The sequence below is a fragment of the Abrus precatorius genome, unplaced genomic scaffold (genome assembly GCF_003935025.1).
Source record: "Abrus precatorius isolate BTA unplaced genomic scaffold, Abrus_2018 Scaffold7, whole genome shotgun sequence".
NCBI classification, from domain to species: Eukaryota; Viridiplantae; Streptophyta; class Magnoliopsida; order Fabales; family Fabaceae; genus Abrus; species Abrus precatorius.
This window is the reverse complement of record NW_020874417.1, coordinates 29996467-30014827: the sequence shown is the minus strand read 5'-3', so window position 1 is coordinate 30014827 and position 18361 is coordinate 29996467. Positions and strand designations below refer to the sequence as shown.

At 34.7% G+C, this 18361-nt stretch overlaps 2 protein-coding genes across 7 annotated transcripts; both read right to left on the bottom strand.

Moving 5' to 3' along the window:
- Positions 1 to 5416: 5416 nt before the first annotated feature.
- On the bottom strand, positions 5417 to 11112 carry LOC113872692 (glycerol-3-phosphate dehydrogenase SDP6, mitochondrial). Of its 2 annotated transcripts, XM_027510441.1 has the most exons (7): positions 10696 to 11112; positions 8902 to 9375; positions 8294 to 8625; positions 7867 to 8027; positions 7451 to 7709; positions 6112 to 6410; positions 5417 to 5966 (listed from the first exon to the last, which is right to left on the bottom strand). In XM_027510441.1, coding segments are annotated over exons 1-7 (1890 nt in total). In that variant the 5' UTR covers positions 11060 to 11112; the 3' UTR covers positions 5417 to 5965. The 2 variants fall into 2 exon arrangements, with proteins under 2 accessions (XP_027366242.1, XP_027366243.1); XM_027510442.1 differs by lacking the exon at positions 5417 to 5966 and having other exon boundaries at positions 6111 to 6410; positions 10696 to 11092.
- Positions 11113 to 13653: 2541 nt separating this feature from the next.
- On the bottom strand, positions 13654 to 18055 carry LOC113873455. 5 transcript variants are annotated; one of them, XM_027511583.1, is made up of 3 exons: positions 17840 to 17885; positions 15335 to 15390; positions 13892 to 14800 (listed from the first exon to the last, which is right to left on the bottom strand). In XM_027511583.1, exon 3 carries the CDS (start codon positions 14794 to 14796, stop codon positions 14005 to 14007), a length of 792 nt encoding a protein of 263 aa, XP_027367384.1. In that variant the 5' UTR covers positions 14797 to 14800; positions 15335 to 15390; positions 17840 to 17885; the 3' UTR covers positions 13892 to 14004. The 5 variants fall into 5 exon arrangements, with proteins under 5 accessions (XP_027367382.1, XP_027367386.1, XP_027367384.1 ...); XM_027511584.1 differs by having other exon boundaries at positions 15335 to 15393; positions 17840 to 17880; XM_027511581.1 differs by lacking the exon at positions 15335 to 15390 and having other exon boundaries at positions 13654 to 14800; positions 17840 to 18055.
- Positions 18056 to 18361: the final 306 nt, after the last annotated feature.

Below are 18361 nucleotides of genomic sequence, written 5' to 3'. Positions count from 1 at the left end.
CGGTGTACTCTTTTCCTCGCCCAAGTTTTGTCCTCTTAAAAAAAAGTGAAAAAGGGTTTTCTTGGGAAGGTTTCTAACAAGGCACCTTATCAATAAAATACTACTACTCACTTCTCAGTTATGGATTTCTTTCAAGCAAATCTTCTGAATTATTTAATTTCCCTCCCGAGTACCCCTACTCGGCCAAGGATGAACCGCTATTAAAACTCCCTCCCAAGTATCACTTAGTTAAGGATGAATTAATTTCCTCCCGAGTACCCCTACTCGGCCAAGGATGAATCGTTATTAAAATTCTCTCCTAAGTATCACTTGGTTAAGGATGAATTAATTCCCTCCCGAGTACCCTTACTCGGCCAAGGATGAACCATTATTTAAATTCCCTCCCGAGTACCCCTACTCGGCCAAGGATGAACTGCTATTAAAATTCCCTCCCAAGTATCACTTGGTTAAGGATGAATTAATTCCCTCCCGAGTACCCTTACTCGGCCAAGGATGAACCATTATTTAAATTCTTTCCCGAGTACCACTACTCGGCCAAGGATGAACCATTATTTAATTTCCCTCCCAAGTACCCTTACTCGGTCAAGGATGAACCGCTATTAGAATTCCCTCCCAAGTATCACTTGATTAAGGATGAATTAATTCCCTCCCGAGTACCCTTACTCGGTCAAGGATGAACCGCTATTAGAATTCCCTCCCAAGTATCACTTGATTAAGGATGAATTAATTCCCTCTCGAGTACTCTTACTCGGCCAAAGATGAATCATTATTTAAATTCCCTCCCGAGTACCCCTACTCGGCCAAGGATAAATCATTATTTAAATGCCCTCAGAAGTAACCTCACTCGGCTAAGGATGAATTAATTAATTATTGCAAATACCTATGTTAAAAACGAATTCATCATTACAGTCACATGTATCCTTACTCGACTGAGAAACGAAACATTGAATGAAGTCTTCGGCTTAGTTGTTTTAAAGAGAATTTGGAATAAAATAAGAAATTGAACTTGTATTTCGTTGAAACAGGATTACAAAATTTGGGCACTTTCGGCCCATGAATACAGAAGAAAAAACAAAAATCCCTTCTTAATTTCCCTCCTCTTCACCATTGAGATCAGGGGCGTCAAGACCTGCAGCTTCAGAACCAAGGGCTTCATGACCGAGAGCGTTATCATTAGCTTCATTTCGTATGGGGGCTTCGGCATCAGGTTCCATATCTTCATCAACCTCATCATACGAAAGGAACCTGCCATCGAAGAAGTCCTTCGTCAAATCAAAATGAAAGTTGGGAAGCACTTGGCAAAATCCATAGCATTGGCGGATAGCCTTGTTGAAGCCCGACTCATGTTCAAAGGCAACTTGTTCAGAACACTTGTCAGCAAAGGCTCTCAGATCTGCCTCCGCTTTCTGCCTTTCAAGGGCCAAGGCCTCCTCCGTTTCAGCAAATTTAGCTTTCAAAGTCTTTATCTCCAAAGACTTCACCTCTAGAGCCACATCTATCTTCAATGATTTAACCCTCAACGCCTTGTCCATTTCTTCCTGTTTAGCTCTTAAAGCTTGCTCGATTGACCGAAGCCGACTCTCGACTATGTGATAATGCTCCTTATACTGAGTAACCTCGGCTTCCAATGACTGCATAGTCTCGGTAAGGCTTGACTGAGTCTCTCTGCTCTCCGCCAGAGATTGTTGTGAAGCCGAGTATGCCTTCTCGACATTTTTTAACTCAAGTATAGGATCCACAACTAATCTTCGAAGCATGGAGGTAGATCGCACTTGCATCTCCGCATAGCACTGCCACAATGCTTCTAGATCTAAGTTGTTGATCACATCTTTTCCCAAGTTAAAAAGTAGGTCTGGAGCAATTAACCGGCCGGCATGCACCCCGGGATTCAGGAAAGAGTCGGTTAAACGAGTGGAGGAATCGCAAAATTTGAGGAACTGCCGGCCATAGCCATCACAGCACTTTGATCTTGCTTGCGCGATCCTTCTTCACTATTCGGTCGAACTGAATGATTGTACTTCCTTTTCTTCTCTCTCTCCACTTCTTTCCCCTTTTCTTTCTCCTTGCCTTTATCTTTGCGCCTTTTCGGCTACTTTTTTGCAATGACAAGGTCTTGAGGAGGAGGCCGGGGCTCGGTCACCTCAAGAATATGATCCAACTGAGGGTTTCGGTGCTCCTCAATAGGTGTGTTTTCAAGTGCTTTGGTCTTCAGAGTTTTACGATATGTCGGTACGTGAACACCGCGTTGAGCCATTATACCTACAATAGAAGCAAACAGTCAAATCAATACAACTTAAATAAAAAATGAAACCATAAGGATGGAATATACCATCCATGTCCAGACGAGGTTGAGGAGATTTTAATACTAATAGTATGTGTCGGGCAGGAAGCTCTCGAGAAAGAGACTTCAAGTAATCCAAAGCCGACAACATGTCCTCAGGAATCAAGTCATATCGGCAAGGCACCCGGGTCCAGTAGAAGGGAAAAAGGGGGTTATTTTCACTATCAAAGAAAAAATTTCTACCTACAGAGTGGACGGTTACTTTAAAGTAACTGGTTTTAAAACCCTTGAAAGAGAAGCATAAGGCTTAAACAATGGCAATTCTGGTTGCCTTATTAAAGATATCCACCTTGTCAAATCGGATGGATGAGTACAATAAAAATAAAGAAATAAGCCTACACTAGGTTCTATATACTGAAATTTACAGAGTACTCTAAAAGCTTGAATAGCCGCCCACCCGTTTGGATGGAGTTGCGTCGGCGCTACATTTAAAACTCTTAACACTCCCATTTGGAAGTCGTCAAAGGGTAATTTTATACCTAATTCTCTAAACATATACTCATACACAAAAAAGGTGTCGACCATCCCAGCACCCCTTAGAAAAATAAATTCAGGGTCTTTGGTCTCATCTCCCCGACAAGGTTCAATGGATATAGGGTAGGGATCGGAAGATTCCCATAATGCAATATCAATATGGTCAACAAAAGATTAAAGAATCTTATTTCTTTTAAAACGAGAGAAGTAGGCGGCTACTTCATCGTGTACCCATTCGTATCCAGGAATTATGCAAGGAGAAAATACGGGTCTTTCCCTAGGGGGCTCATACTCGGTAGTGGTTCAGAATCAATGGATTCAGACGACTCAGCTTCGTCATTGCATTCCCTAGAACGAATTTCTACCTCTTCCCCACTCGGTCTTGAGGCAAATTTCACCCCTCCTTCGGTTTTCTCAGGATTTTGAATATTGACACTAGTCGGTCTAGAGGAGTCTGACAATAAGTCCTCCCATTCCAAGGATTCGGCCATGATAAAATAAGGAAGGTAGAGAAAAAACTAAACGTACCTCACAGGTAGTCAGTTTGGAAGAAAAGAGAAAATTTGTACACCTTTCGGTTTGGAGCAGTAATATTTACTTTTCGGTTTAGAGATAAAGTGGAGAACAAAAGACCTGGACCACCATCTATTTATAGGGCCTTGGGCCCTCAGACATATGAAGGGACACCCCTCTTCCAAACCAACAGATCTCTTCAAAAATGGATGATTAAGATCGAATACCCTTTCGTTTCGCGCACACAGATCGAGGAAACCCTAAAAACTCTGAAGATTCTAGAATATTCTTTTTTTTTATTTATTATTTACCCTTTACTTCAATATTTTCTACACTAATTTTCTGAAAAACCGAGTACTCCTTTAAAGTACATCAAAACAAGATTTCACATCTAAAGCCGAATACCCCTCGGTATCCTTACACTTCCAACAAATTGAGTACCCCCTTATCTCTATTTTATGCTAGTCTATATTTACAGCCCTTACTTCGTAACTCTTCGGGCTTGGGGGGCTAGTGTACTGGATAGGAAATAACTCGGTCCTACTTGTAGGAAAAAGAAACCAAATACCTATTCGAACTAAGTGGCCGGATACCTTTTGTCAAAATTAAAAGGTAATTAACTCAATTAAGAAAATAATCAAGATATTATTTATTTTATTAAAAAGGCCAAAGATCAGGACTGGCTTAGAAGGCCCATTACAGTGCCTATATAAAGAAGGTAAAAGTACAGGTAAAGTGTTGACTTTTTATTATTAAATACCATTTATTACTCAGAACCTAATCCTGATTTCAGCATTATAATGCCTTTTGCAGGTATCCTCCCCACGTCAGCGACTACCAGAGATACGTCATCGTTTCAGAGCAAGGACCTGAAGACTAGCGTTTCCTTAATAGGAACATGAATTTTATTTTTTTTTATGAATAATATGTGCTTTTTAGAAATATTCTGTTGTTCAAGAATGAAAGAAATATTTCTTCTTTTGGCACTGCTTAATTTCTAACTTTTTTTTATCAAATATTGCATTTTTTTTCCTCTTAAAATATCAATAACTTTCTCATTTATCTTTTGAGTGAAAAAAAATTCATTTAGTACAGGTAAAGTGTTGACTTTTTATTATTAAATATCATTTATTACTCAGAACCGAATCCTGATTTCAGCATTATAGTGCCTTTTGCAGGTATCCTCCCCACGTCAGCGACTACCAGAGATACGTCATCGTTTCAGAGCAAGGACCTGAAGACTAGCGTTTCCTTAATAGGAACATGAATTTTTTTTTTTTTATGAATAATATGTGCTTTTTAGAAATATTCTGTTGTTCAAGAATGAAAGAAATATTTCTTCTTTTGGCACTGCTTAATTTCTAACTTTTTTTTTATCAAATATTGCATTTTTTTTCCTCTTAAAATATCAATAACTTTCTCATTTATCTTTTGAGTGAAAAAAAATTCATTTATCTATTTTTGTACTTGAAAGTAAAAATTTATCATTTAACTCCTTTCCCACTTTGAGAAAAAAATTATTTTGAGTCTCATCTAGTTTCTTTTTTCTTTCATTCTTTCTCTTCTTAATTAAACACATTAAATACTTTATTTTTCTTTTAGAACCTGTTTAGTTTTAAAAAACATTTTTTTATTTTTGTTTTTACTTTTAACTATAAAACTATCAATTTATTTTATTTTAAAAACAAGTACAAAAAACAGTAAAATAAAAAATTATTAAGTATTTTTTATATAAATATTTTAAAAGAAAAGATAGAATAAAAATAAAGTTTGCTTTATAAAAAATAAAAACAACAGATATTTCTTAAAACCAAATCACCCTCCCTTAATTTTCTCCGGCAAAAAAAAGGGTAATACACTAACTAGTTATCCAAATCACTCAATATCAAGAAATCATATGCAAACAGCTTTTTTGCCTTAGAATTCACGAGTTTAGTGTCAAAAACTAAAGAACTACATAATTTATTATATATGTATATATTTATACATTTAATTTCAATATTAATTATTAATTTTTTTATAATAAACGACTATAACTCTTCACTTTATTTTCAGTTTTCACTTTAAAAGGGCTAAAGAAAAAAATAGATAAATTAAAGATTGATATCCTTGTAATCCTGACCTGATAAAAGTATGGCATGATACAAAGTAAGAGAAAATTATTAAAAATAAAAGTTTTATTACATTTAAAAAAATAGCAATTTTCTAAATTTAGACTTTTAAAACTGAAGTTAACACTACAAAGCAAAAGTATTGTCTGAAACTACTTCAGTGAAGTCAATTCTATTCCCATGTAATCCGTAAAATTTAAACCAATATCAAAAAACTCTTTTTTTGATGGGGGGATTGGAAAGTAAAATAAAAATATAAAGATCGAGTTAAACTGAAACATGATCCTTCATTCCTTGATATCAATCTCCAGAAGTATTTCTTTGGTCCGTGACTGTCCAAAATAATGAATCCATCTTGCAAACGTTATTTTGGCAGGAATTTGTGAGACAAATTCGCCGAAGGGTTGATTTCTAATGTGTGTGTAGCTACTATCTACTCTCGTTGACAAGCATGGTCACCTATTGGGAAGAGAACATGCCCAAACAATTGTCAAGTGAAGAGCTTCTTTGTCGTTCAAGTCCAGAACCTGAGAAAAAGTTACAAAGCGATTATTATAAAATAGTCATATCTCCGTTTGTCACTTTTTTTCTAACAATAAGAAAGTTAATTAGTTGATATAACAATTGCATTATTTAAGAACGTAATTCATGTGTATAATCAACGGCACTTACTAATTGTGTTTCCCATCATGGAATTGTGCATTTTTTGAGGATTTAAAGGTCTTCAAAAATTCTGTAGCCTTCTCCAACTCTTCCTTCTGCCTTGAATTGTCCCACTTGTGCTCATTTGCCAATATTTCAATCACACGAGGCAATGCCTTTCGTGCTGCATCAGTTTCTAGGAAAGCAAGACGAGTCCTCCTTGCAATGAAATCAATAGCAGATTCACAGTATTCATTACGAGCACAGTAGGCCACTTCTGCCTCCAGATAAGGGTAACCGTGGGCTAGTCGTTTACCCAAATTTTCATTCTAAAAGAAAAAAATACAGAAGCAATTTAACTCTCACCATGTATGAAACAATGAAGCAACCCTATAACATGCATGAAGCCTATTAATAGAGAAAAAATATCACCGTAGGATACCACAAAGATCCTTATTGTTAACGCAACTTTTAGGTTATGATAGCCTAGACTGTCCTAGTTTTACCCAAAAGAGGATAATGCTGCTCCCCCAAGAAAATTGAAATTAATGGACTTAGACAGAATGCAATGTCTAAATTTTAAATCCCATTTCTAGTTATCTTCACAAATCACATCAGCCAGCAACCAGACTACGAATCTACGATTAAGAAGCCCTGTGACTTGGCAAAATGGCTAACGTTGATAACAAAGAAATAGTTGACTCCATCTACCACCGGTTATTCCATACCAAATGATGGCATCCCAAAATAGACATCAGTTCATAATATCATGTCAAGTTTGTAAGACTAAACACAACATACATCCACAATGTCGTAGCGTTGAGAGGCTATGTCTCATGATATCACATATGCTCAAACAGATGTATATTCTGAGTAATAACAGAAGAACTAAAAGGAAAAAGAAATAAAAAAACACCCCATGTTCATGTTCCAATGCCAGCTCTGCTACATGATTATGAAATCCAGTTGCATACAAGAGCCTTCTTTTCTATTTGGACCATGATCTCAGATCCCTAACAGGTATAGATGATGTCATATTCAGACAACATTTGGATCAATCTTAAAATTATGAAATAATAACACATACAAACTTAACCAAAATGGGCCACCATTATACTATTTTCAAGAAAAATTATGAAGACCATAAGGGTTATAATATAAAAAGAATAAACAAATGGAAAGAAAAATACAAAGCAGAGCACTACGTTATTTAAATGAGAGCAGTCCAGTAGTAACTGAAAAGTTGCTAAGATGGCACCAAATGACAGATGGTACCAAATAGTACACCTATTTTCCATTAAGATGTATTTGTATATGTTTGTTGCTCAATGAAATTAACAATATGACATATAAAGTAATAAAAGCAAACCTGAGCAATGGCAGCCACACGCTCAGCCAATGCTCCATATGCATGAGATAAGTGCTTTGCAGCAGCAGAATCCATTACCCCAGGAACAACTTTACCACCATGTGTACTCTTCATGCGCTTATACTGTTGAGCAAGAACTGTGAAAGAAGAAGGCTCCCACCCTTCACCACCAACAATCCGGAGATTTTCGGTTACACATTCATTGGTGGGGGTCAGCTTTCCAGACTTTATAGCTGCATTAACAGCATCTTCTGCCATGCTGAAAACACAATGTAGTCAGAAAAATACCGATGTTGCTGGAATGCTGATGAGAAAGAAAGACAACAATGAGACAAACAGTATAGTTATATGCTTGGTTAGTGAAACATCTAAATAAACTTCAACTAAGCAACTTTAGCTGCCCATTGAATAATTACCTACGATAGGTAGTCCACTTGCCACCGGTTATGGTGACCAAACCAGGGTAATCCTCGCAAACAACATGATCCCTTGAGATACTCTCAGTATTTTTGGCTGTTGGGTCCACTGCTAATGGGCGAATTCCACTCCAAGCAGAAAGAACATCAGTGCGGCGTACCTAAAATTTTTGCCACATTTTTCATTCCCCATCAGCAAACAGTGTAAAATGGAAAATGCAATTAATTTTTTAAAGGAGAAAAAATCAAAGACATCTAGATTGAGTGGCTACTCACTAGCATCATTTGACTTGCATTTAATCAAGAATTACAAGGACCACATGTATCAAACAACATCACATCACTGTGTTCCGTCCATACTTATGCTAAAGAAAATGAGGGAAAAAAATGAGTTAAAAGAACATATACATTGGCAGGTAAAACATACTTTAACATTGAGGTAATCAGATATGGCATCCAATATGAACTGTATTTCATCTTCGTGTGGTTCTGGACGATAAGTAATGTTAGTACTAGAATCTGTAGTCCCAGCAACAGTTCTTCCCAGCCATGGCAACATGAAAACAACACGTCCATCCGTTGTTTTAGGGACAATTAAGCCCATTCCTTCAGGAGAATAATAATCAGGAAGTATAATATGTACACCACTGCTGGGAGAAATCATTTCTTGTGCATTTTTGTTGGCCATTTTCCTTACAGAGTCACAAAATGGCCCACTTGCATTCACAATTACTTTTGCATATGTATCAAACTCCTTTCCTACAGCATGCAAAATAATAAAAAACGGTAATTAAATATCAACCTATTATTATAACTAATATTTAATTTAGACTCTTAAAACTCGGATTAAGATGTGCCCCATAAACTGTAATGCATATATTTTCCCATACACCCCACACACACAGGCAAGTCATTTGTCTCCTTAAACTAATTGGATATGTTATCCCAAATTTTCTTATATACTTTTTTTTTAAAGGTAAACCATGTAAACCTTCAATCCCTCTCGTAACAAATAGAAATATAAGGATGTGTTACCAGTTAAATTGTCCCGAATTCGTGCACCAATTATCCGATTTCCTGCATCATCCTTCAGTAAGGATACCACTTCTGCATGGTTCAGCACTGCTGCACCAGCTAAAGCAGCAGTGCAAGCCAATCCAACATTAAGCCTTGCATCATTCATCTGCCCATCATAATAAACAACTGTGCCCCTTAGGCTTCTATCTTTTCCCTCCCTTGCCAGAGTGGGAAAGAGCTCAACAGACTCTTCTGTAGAATAATATCTTGATAGGTGTAACAATTGTCTTCCTGCAACCAAATCATACATTTTCAAGCCCATCCAGTAGTACACTACTTCAAACCAGCTAAAACACGGTGTCATGCATGGCAGTGCATGGCATAGGTGTGGGGCATTGTCAATAACCCGTTTACGCTCCGCGAGTGCATGAAGCACTAACTTGAATTGTCCATAGTCAAGGTTAAAGACAGCTTTCTCCAAGTATCGAACACCTAATGGTTCACAAAACTGACATGTTAAATTTTGATCATTAGGTCAAGTATTAAGAAAAGTTAATCCAAATAAATATATTAAACAGCACATAAATTCAATTAACCAGTGCCCCAAGAGAAATGAAGTCTGGCAATTCGATAACAATACTGTTAAGATGCACACAGACCTTTGCAAATCTTATGTTTAAATCTCATACCCAAGGATGTTTCTAAACCTTCTAGGAAAAGGGAATTACTCACTTTTGAATTCTGTAATTGCAAATACAGTTTTCCTTTTCATTTTCAGTTTACTAAGTACATTTCATATGTTATCTTTCACTTGCAAAAACTAAATCAGAATCACTGTTCTATACAAATGTCCTTTCAGAGAACCACATCAATGTCTGTATTTTCCATTACAACTTACAACCATAGCATGTGCCTTTTTATCCAACCAAATTTGGTTTTGGATCTTCTAAATAATTCCCACAAGATGTCTGGACCCATTTTTTATGATCCTTGGATAAAAAGATTCATTCTCTTCATAAAAAAATGGAGGTAGGACCAATAAAGATTGATTTTTCGATTCATCCTTGGAGTTTAATACCTCATTCAAAAATGGTTTTTGATCCAATTTGGAGGAATCAATAGAAAAAGTAAATGTTTAAATGGTGATAAGAACAAAAGAAGATAATACCAATAATTAGTATAACAGTAAGAGTAAAGACGTATATATATATATATATATATATATATATATATATATATATATATATATACATATATAACATGCAAAAAAGTTATCTAGAGTAAGGTTCAACACATGGAAGTATTCCAACTGAAAAACTACACGCAGAATTATCTTAAAAACACCAGTAGGTTCAACCAACTTGATTCAGAATGAAATCTGATAAAGGATGATGTAAGTATTTAGCTTTTATCAATGTTTGAATGTCAATCATTTTGGCATCTCTCTCTCCTTTTTATTTCTACCCGTTTTCTTCCTTTCTTTGCCTTATCCCCTTTGATTCTTAATCTTGACAAGAAACGGAAAACAAGTACTCAAGCATTAAAACTGCACTTGACTAGGTGGAGCTGAAGGGTGAAGGAAAAAGAAGCAAAATCTTCTCATAATCAACATTTCTAATAGTCGAAATTGTTAGGAGACTGCTTATGCATTGTTAGGTAGAGGCTTATTGCACACGGCATCTGCCACAACCGTAACTGAACTGTAACCCCAAATCATTTGTCTATCACTAATTTTTTATCAATGACACAGAATCAACAACTTATAATTCATTGAGTTTGCAACCATTTCTTAACATATTATGTAATGTATACCTCCATGAAGGAGCTTCGTGGATCGAGACGAAGTTCCGGAAGCAAAATCTTCTCGCTCCACAAGCCCGACGCGGAGTCCTCGGGTCACGGCGTCAAGCGCAGCACCAGAGCCAGTGGCACCGCCGCCGATGACGAGAACATCAAGAGGATTAGACTTTCCGGCGGCCATCAATGCGGATTGCTGCGCCAACCTGGACGGAGCGACGGCGTCAGGGCCATGCAGACGCTTCTGTAACGTCTCGAGGCGGGAACCGCCTCCATAATCGTTAGCAGAGATGGGAGGATCGTGCAGAATGATGGCGCCTCCGTACGCGGTGGCGATGGCCGCTCCGACAACGGCGCCGAGTTTTCGGACTCGTGTCATGGCGGTGAGAAAGAAGAATGAGCGTGATGAAAAGCGCGGTGACAAAAGGTTATTAGGATAAATCGAATGCAAACGGTTTTATGGTTTTGGCGTGTGGAGTGGAGTGGAAAGTTGAAACGGTGACGTGTTGGGGTGCGTATATGTGGTCAAAGGAAATGGGGGGAATAAAGTGTAGAGTGTGACAAATGTCAGAAACTTCCACCAGCAATTTTTTTTTGTGTTTGTACTTCAAAGTAGGGAAGGTCAGTGTCATTTTTTATGTTCCTAAGTTGATAAAGTCAACAATTATTCTATTTTAAATATTTCCGATCAATTTATTTTATTTTATTTCTTTCTCTTCTTACAAGTTTAAACAAAGACACTGAAACCATCAAATAAATAAAATATTTTAAATTTTAGCTTTATGTTATCCTTATAATTTGATTGGTGGTTTCACTTTCAAGAAACAAGTTATAGTCATGGAACTAGTGGAATCTTCATCATAACAATCACTTACAACAAGATGTAATAATACAGAATATCGTTGTAAAACGACACTTCTAATAATAAAGAATATCTTTTTTATTTATTGAATTACCGAAAAACATGCTCTTACGTTTTTAAGTTTAAAACAATATTTTTTGAATCATTTTCAAACATCTATTTATTTATTAAATACTTTATGCATTTATTATAAATAAGAGAAAATTAATGAATTATGTTATAAAGTTAAAACTAATTTAAATAAAAAAAATTTAATCATACTTTTTAAATTTGAGTTTTATATTTTAAAATAAAAAGGAAACAAATATAATATAATTAATAATTAACACATTAAAGTATAAATGTGAATAAATTAATGCTTGCATTTTAGTTTCACTTTTTTAATTTGAAAAGCCACATTTTTCTATGGTGAAAAACAAAATATAATGTATTTTAGTATTTAATAGTGTAAATAAATTTTCTTTACAATGATAAAGCAAGTGTATTCATAAGATAAAATATGACAAGTTAAACTTATTAAATTAAATTTTTTTACTAATTTTAAAGTTGAATTTAACTTTAGACCGTAACAAAATTGACTTTAAATGAATTCACAAAGAAGTCTTTATATAAAAAAGATATAAATAATAAATAAAATTTATTTCATAAATTAAAAATAACTTATGTCTTTAAATTTTAGAGAAGTTAATTGAGAGAGCTTCTTAAAAATTTTAAAAAACAAATAACTATAAGTTCTTTTTAATTTATAGAAAAACTTTATTATTTTTTATACTAATTTATCTCTTATAAAAACTTCTATAAAAAATTATCCAAAGAAAGCTAATATGTGCATATCTAATTTATAATGACTAAGTTACGCTTATTGACCCCCCAAAAAATTACCAAGTCACAGTTATTGATAAAAAAAAAATATTAATTAAGTTACCGATAAGTATTTTAGCCAATAAATTATTTCATTTAATCTGAAGCAATTCTTCAAAATTAGCTTTGATATATGTCAAATGTGTATTATGTAATGATACCTCGTATAAAAAAGTTTAAATGTATGTATAATGTAATATGTTTAAAGTATATAGCTTGTACAAGTTAGACTTATTTTATCTAAATTGGGCTTAGTAACACAAAGGCTAGTTTGACTTGTCCTAAACAAAATATAGTATTTGAATAAAATATTAGTATATATTTTTTTATCTTGAGATACAAGGATTGAACTTGATTCGGAGTTCAGGTCAAACTAATTTTTAAACATCCTTAACTATAAGTAAATATAAACAAATTTCTTATTATTATTTTTTCCTATGCATAACTACAGTGTCATCAACAATTAACTTTAAATATCTCCTTTTCAGTGTTAGAAGATGAAACATGTTTTAAACAACTTTATACGGACAGTAAATTTAAGTAGTACAGTCTTAATTCACTTTAAATAAGATATTGAGTTCAAACTTTGTATATGAAAAAGGTATTGATTGAGAGAATTGATGCTTTTTTTGAATTTTTAGAGGATACCTTTATTTATTTATTTATTTATTTTGAAAATATATCTAATACGTTTGTTTTAATTTTAAAATTGACAATAGAAGTTCAAAATTAATTCTTAGTGATTTTTGTTTTAGTAGAGTGCCAATAAAATCAGCAATTACATATAGAAAAAAATTAATCATTAAAAAGCACATTTACTGAAAAAGAGACAAAATTGTATAACTTATCGGAGCAAAGTATGTTTTAAAAAAAGGATACAGAAGCATAGCCGTTTTAGCATGTGTCACTTACTCATAATTCATAAATTATGATAAATTTTATTGTAATGTGAAATACATACATTCATGCATCATTATTAGAAAATTGACAACTTCCCCGTCAGATTTTATGGCTCGTGATCCACCACTCAACCAACCAGCTTCGTAGTCACTTTTGGGGTGGCGACCCTTCAATTGAAAGGTGTACAATCCGTGATATATGCCACAAAAACACTGCTTATATACTTTGTCACTTAATGTGCCACAAATTAGCTGGAAAAGATGAAATGTGTACATCACAGAGCCAAATACTAACTACTAGGTGAATTGATGATGCAGTAGTATATAAAAGCAAAACTCTTTTGCGAAATACTAATAAATTCACAAGTATATAATTGATCAAAGATTCTCACTAAACAAATAAACAGCAGAAGTGATGGCTAAGACCCTAGCTCATATGTGTTGGCATAGCTACTCATAAACAGTGACATGCCATCTTAAAATGATAAAGTAGTACCAAACACGCGTGCAGCACAGGATGGGAAGGTAATTAATATTAGTTGCTTAAAAGAGCAATAAATGGCTCGCTTTTAAAGAATGAGAACCCTGCCAAATAAAATTCATGCTTATTCAAAGAACATTTCACAGCATCGCAAAAATCATTTTTATTTATAATCACTATTTAGAGACTCAATGGCATATACAGGCTGAGGCTGAAGCTTTCTATTGAAGTGTAGCCAAGCTAACACCTTTCTCATCACCTGTAACACTATTATCATCAAGGGTGCAAGCTCCTTCCAGCCACTCCTCTAGTTTGGCTTCTTTATTAGCTTTGAAGTCATCGTATCTTTCTGATACTGACAATAACTTAACGCTCATATCACTAACATTAGTCTGTTCAGGTTGAGACTCGTCTTCAACCTGGCTTGATAATGGCAATTCGTCGATTTCAGTAGCCGGTAAAGATATCGCAGACATGACTGATAATGGCAAAGTAGGGTTTGTCTGTGGCTTCTCATCCATACAACCCACTGATTCCTCAGTATCAGGCTGTGGCCACTTGAAACTTCTAGCCTTCTGTTTTGCTGACTTCAAAACATTTGAAAAATAGTTACTCCTTTTTTCATTGCCATCCTGAGCATTACCCCAGAAACTAGGTCTTTTTGTTTGAGAATTTGATGCTGAATTGATTAACCCTCTTTTTGGTTGTTTTGCTGTCATAGTTACCAGCGATTTTTTAATCTCTCCAATCATATTATTGGCTATGGGAAATCCACACTCTTTCATTGATCTAACCATAGCGATAGAGTCCTCCAAATTTTCCATGTGCAAAGTTGTTTCATGAGACTTCTCAACAACATTTTTCTTAGCTGTAACGACATTGGGCACTGCATTTTGAGCATGATGTTGAATAAAGAAAAGCCCAACAGATGGTTCATTAGCCACATACTTAATCATCTCTGCCATGCAATCACTTATCTCCACAAAACCATCAACAGTGGAGAATTCATCCATCTTCCTAAAGTCAAATTATATTTTCATCGTTATCATTATCCAAAAAAGAAATAAAATTCGATAACTGGGGAAAAACGTTACAAGTTTAATCAAAATTTGCTAATATATAAGGCTACTTTGCACAAGCACTAGATTGATGCATTTTCATTTTCATTCTGTGTTCCAAATCCTAAAGAGTGTTGAAGCAGATTAACAGTTTCAACTAAATGGATCCCACACACATGCATAATTAGATGTACATTATCAAAAGAAATATGCTGGTTATTTCACTATCTCTAATTGCTACATGCTGCATCAGGCGCAATATGTGTAATTTTTTTAAAGCATATGTTAATATTTGTATTTTGACTGTTTAATTATGATGAGAATGGAATTTTGAACTGAAAGGGCCCCAAGTTTTAGCATAATAATTCAGGCATTGGATTTAAGATTTAAGTTGGACTAAAAAGAATTTGATTCCTAAATTCACATATGGATACATTCCAAAAAATTTCTATCCATCTCTAGTGATATCTAGCTGAAACCTATTGAAATGTACCAGGAACTGCTGCATCATCTATGTGTAAGATTGAAGAAAATGGAGTAGTGTTGTGCTTGCTAATGGGATGCAGCAAAAAAGAAATGGAAATATGACATATATAGATAAATAAGGGGAAGTGAAGTAAATAATGAGCTTTAGTCCAAAAAAAAGGAATGGAATGGATGAGAGATAATAATAGGGATACATTAGCACCAAAAGAGGAAGTGTTGATGTAGTGCCAAATAAATGGGGCATACAGACTTGACAACATATAGAGAGGAATATTTATATACTTATTGGCCATGTACCAAAGAGGAGTTGGTTCTATAAAACGAGTCTAGAAACCTCAACAAACATGCAAAATCAGAAGTCTTCTCACCCTGACAATTCTTAAAGAACAGGAAATCCTTGGGGAAATAGAAAACATGGGAAGCAGAATAAACCAGTAAAGAAGGACGTCATGCAAAGTTAGAGATGATAAAGCTATGCAAGAACATTCTAAAATGAACAATATCCCAAGCAAGCATCATTCTAGACACAAAATGGGAACTATCCCAATTGGCAAAGAAAGCAGATTAAAGAAACAAGGACTTATGTGAGATATGAACTTCCAGAGACTTGAACCAAAACATCATAGTACTTTATCAACATTATTTTAGTAATTATCAAATATTGAAACTCAAGTAGCATTAACTATCATATTAGTTTTTCTCCATGTGTCCCCATACCCCATTAAATAGATCAATCCGCTTATGCAGTATATTAAGCTAAAACAGGAAAGACCATTGGTAGCTGAGAGCTCTTTTTCCTAAAAAAGGAATAATCTATACTTCTATAATCTCCATTGTCATACGTAGCTCTACCTAGGTTAAAAACTTTAAAATGTCTTGAGTTGATTGAGTCATGCCAATTCAATAGCTCCAGTCAGTGGGTAGTTATTTAAAAAATTAAGCAAAGAATCAATCGTAGTAAGAGTTGAGGATGGAAATAAACAAATTCCCACCATTATAGTTAAGGAACAATTTCCCACTAAAGACAGAAGAAGCAAAAACTACAAGAAAAAGACAACCAATCCTCTTTGAAAGAGAGAACAAAAGATAATACAAGGAGAAACTTCAGCTCCATAATAAAAAAAAGAACTAAGGTCCCTGGTCCCTTCAAATATTATGGGTATGTTAGATTTCTCTTTTAAAAAGAGTTTTTTAATTTTTTTTTCTAATATAGTATAAATTTATATTATATTTAGAAAAAAAATAAAAAACTCTTTCTAAAAGAGAAATCAAACATACCCTAAGTAGCCCAATCTCACTTTTCTTCCCAAAATCTTTCTGCAACAAATCCAAAATCATGCAAAGGTGCGCATACCTGGTTTCCCTTCTCACCAAAAACCAAACAGCCTGTACACACCATGTGTTCCAACCATCAGGGAATTGAAGATCAAATGACAGTAAATTCAAAACTACTGTACCATGTCTTACGAAATTCAGGATTAAGAGCTATCTATGAGTCTTTTCTATTGTGATAGATCATTAAGGTTGATTTTACTAAGTCCCACAGACAAAATGAACCACTCAAGGAGCATTGGACTCCTAAAACGAAATCTAAAGCCAGAAATCAAAACAATGAGGGTGGAAACTGAAGATACATTCAAGCTCCCTTAACATATGATCTTTTCTATCCCCATCATTAATCCATATCCTCTTCTATATACAAATTTCATGTATAAGTATACTGTACCCAAAAAAAAATGAATTTCCTAGTCCCTAATTACAAAATGACCAATACCCAGAATTCCCTGCTACATATCTTTGAACTAGAATTTAAGAAAACTAATTTTTGGAAGAGATTACAGGAAAACAACATCCTCTCAACACAGATACTAAAAAGAAAACACTCAAAACAATGAACTGTAAGTAGGGCTATAAACACAACCCTACCCCATGTATGATGTATGCAAGGGCATATAAACGGCTTGGAAAAGCATGCATTCTTCTCCAACCAGATACACCAATACAGAAAATGAATCAAATGCACACTTGCGAAAGCCAAGAGACTAGTCTCCACATTGCAATTACTAAATAATATAATAGGAAAGCATCCAAAAATGCACATAACAACCATGATCAAATGAGATCAACCCCCCCCCCCCCAAAAAAAAAAGAATTGAAAAAGTCAAAATATAGAGGAAAAATAAGGATGATCGGTGACAATTCTGGGGACAGTTTCCTGTTATCAAAGTCAAAATTGGGATTTAGAGAAAGTTTACTACCTTAATTAAGTAAAGTCTTATAAGCATTTGAAATCAAGGTGCCCTGTGTGTCTTGTTAAATTGGTAATCATGTTACGTCATTGATTTGAATACCCTCTAGAGTTGAGCATAAATGCAATTACGTTTCAACCCATAAAACCAAGCAAGTAATATAACATGGACCCATCATTGATATCATCATCAGAGTTAGGTAGGTTAGTGAAAAGTTAAGAGCTTTATGAGACAGGAAGAAGAAGGGGAAAGAGAGAACCTACCCTGCAGTGAAGATAAGACGGTGATGTGATAAAGAAGGAGAGAAACCCATGTTGGTGCCGCACCCTTCTCTTATTGTAGTTGTAGATGTGGTCCTTGTCTTTTCTTTATCTTGGTCCATAGTCCACCACAAGCGACAGCGACAGTGAAAGTGACAATGACATATATTCTACCCCCACCCCTTCAACTCAATGGCGTTTGTTTGATAAGCTCCTATATATAATTGTCCCGTGTGCTGAGGTTGATGAATTTGGGCCTAGGAAACAGCAAGGACTCATCACCCTACAAACACCTGTACTGTGCATTTCCATGTTATACTAGAATTTTAATTTTAAAGCTAGGGCTATGTCATTTGAAACATTAAAAAATGACATGATGATGAGTGTAATTTTATTTACTTAATTATTACATTTTTATATTATGATACCTTAAAAATATACTTTAAATATGTTTGACTAAGTTCTCAATTTAGTTTATGAGAAATTAAGTTTAATATTTTATTTTTTATAAAATTAAAAATATCA

Coding starts and splice junctions, on each gene's coding strand:
- LOC113872692 (XM_027510441.1), bottom strand. CDS start 11,059: ATGACACGAGTCCGAAAACTCGGCGCCGTTGTCGGAGCGGCCATCGCC. Junction 8,626..8,901: donor AATTCGGGACAATTTAACTG/GTAACACATCCT, acceptor TGCATGCTGTAG/GAAAGGAGTTTGATACATAT. Junction 8,028..8,293: donor CTGATTACCTCAATGTTAAA/GTATGTTTTACC, acceptor CAAAAATTTTAG/GTACGCCGCACTGATGTTCT.
- LOC113873455 (XM_027511581.1), bottom strand. CDS start 17,958: ATGGACCAAGATAAAGAAAAGACAAGGACCACATCTACAACTACAATA. Junction 14,801..17,839: donor CGTCTTATCTTCACTGCAGG/GTAGGTTCTCTC, acceptor ATTTGACTTTAG/GAAGATGGATGAATTCTCCA.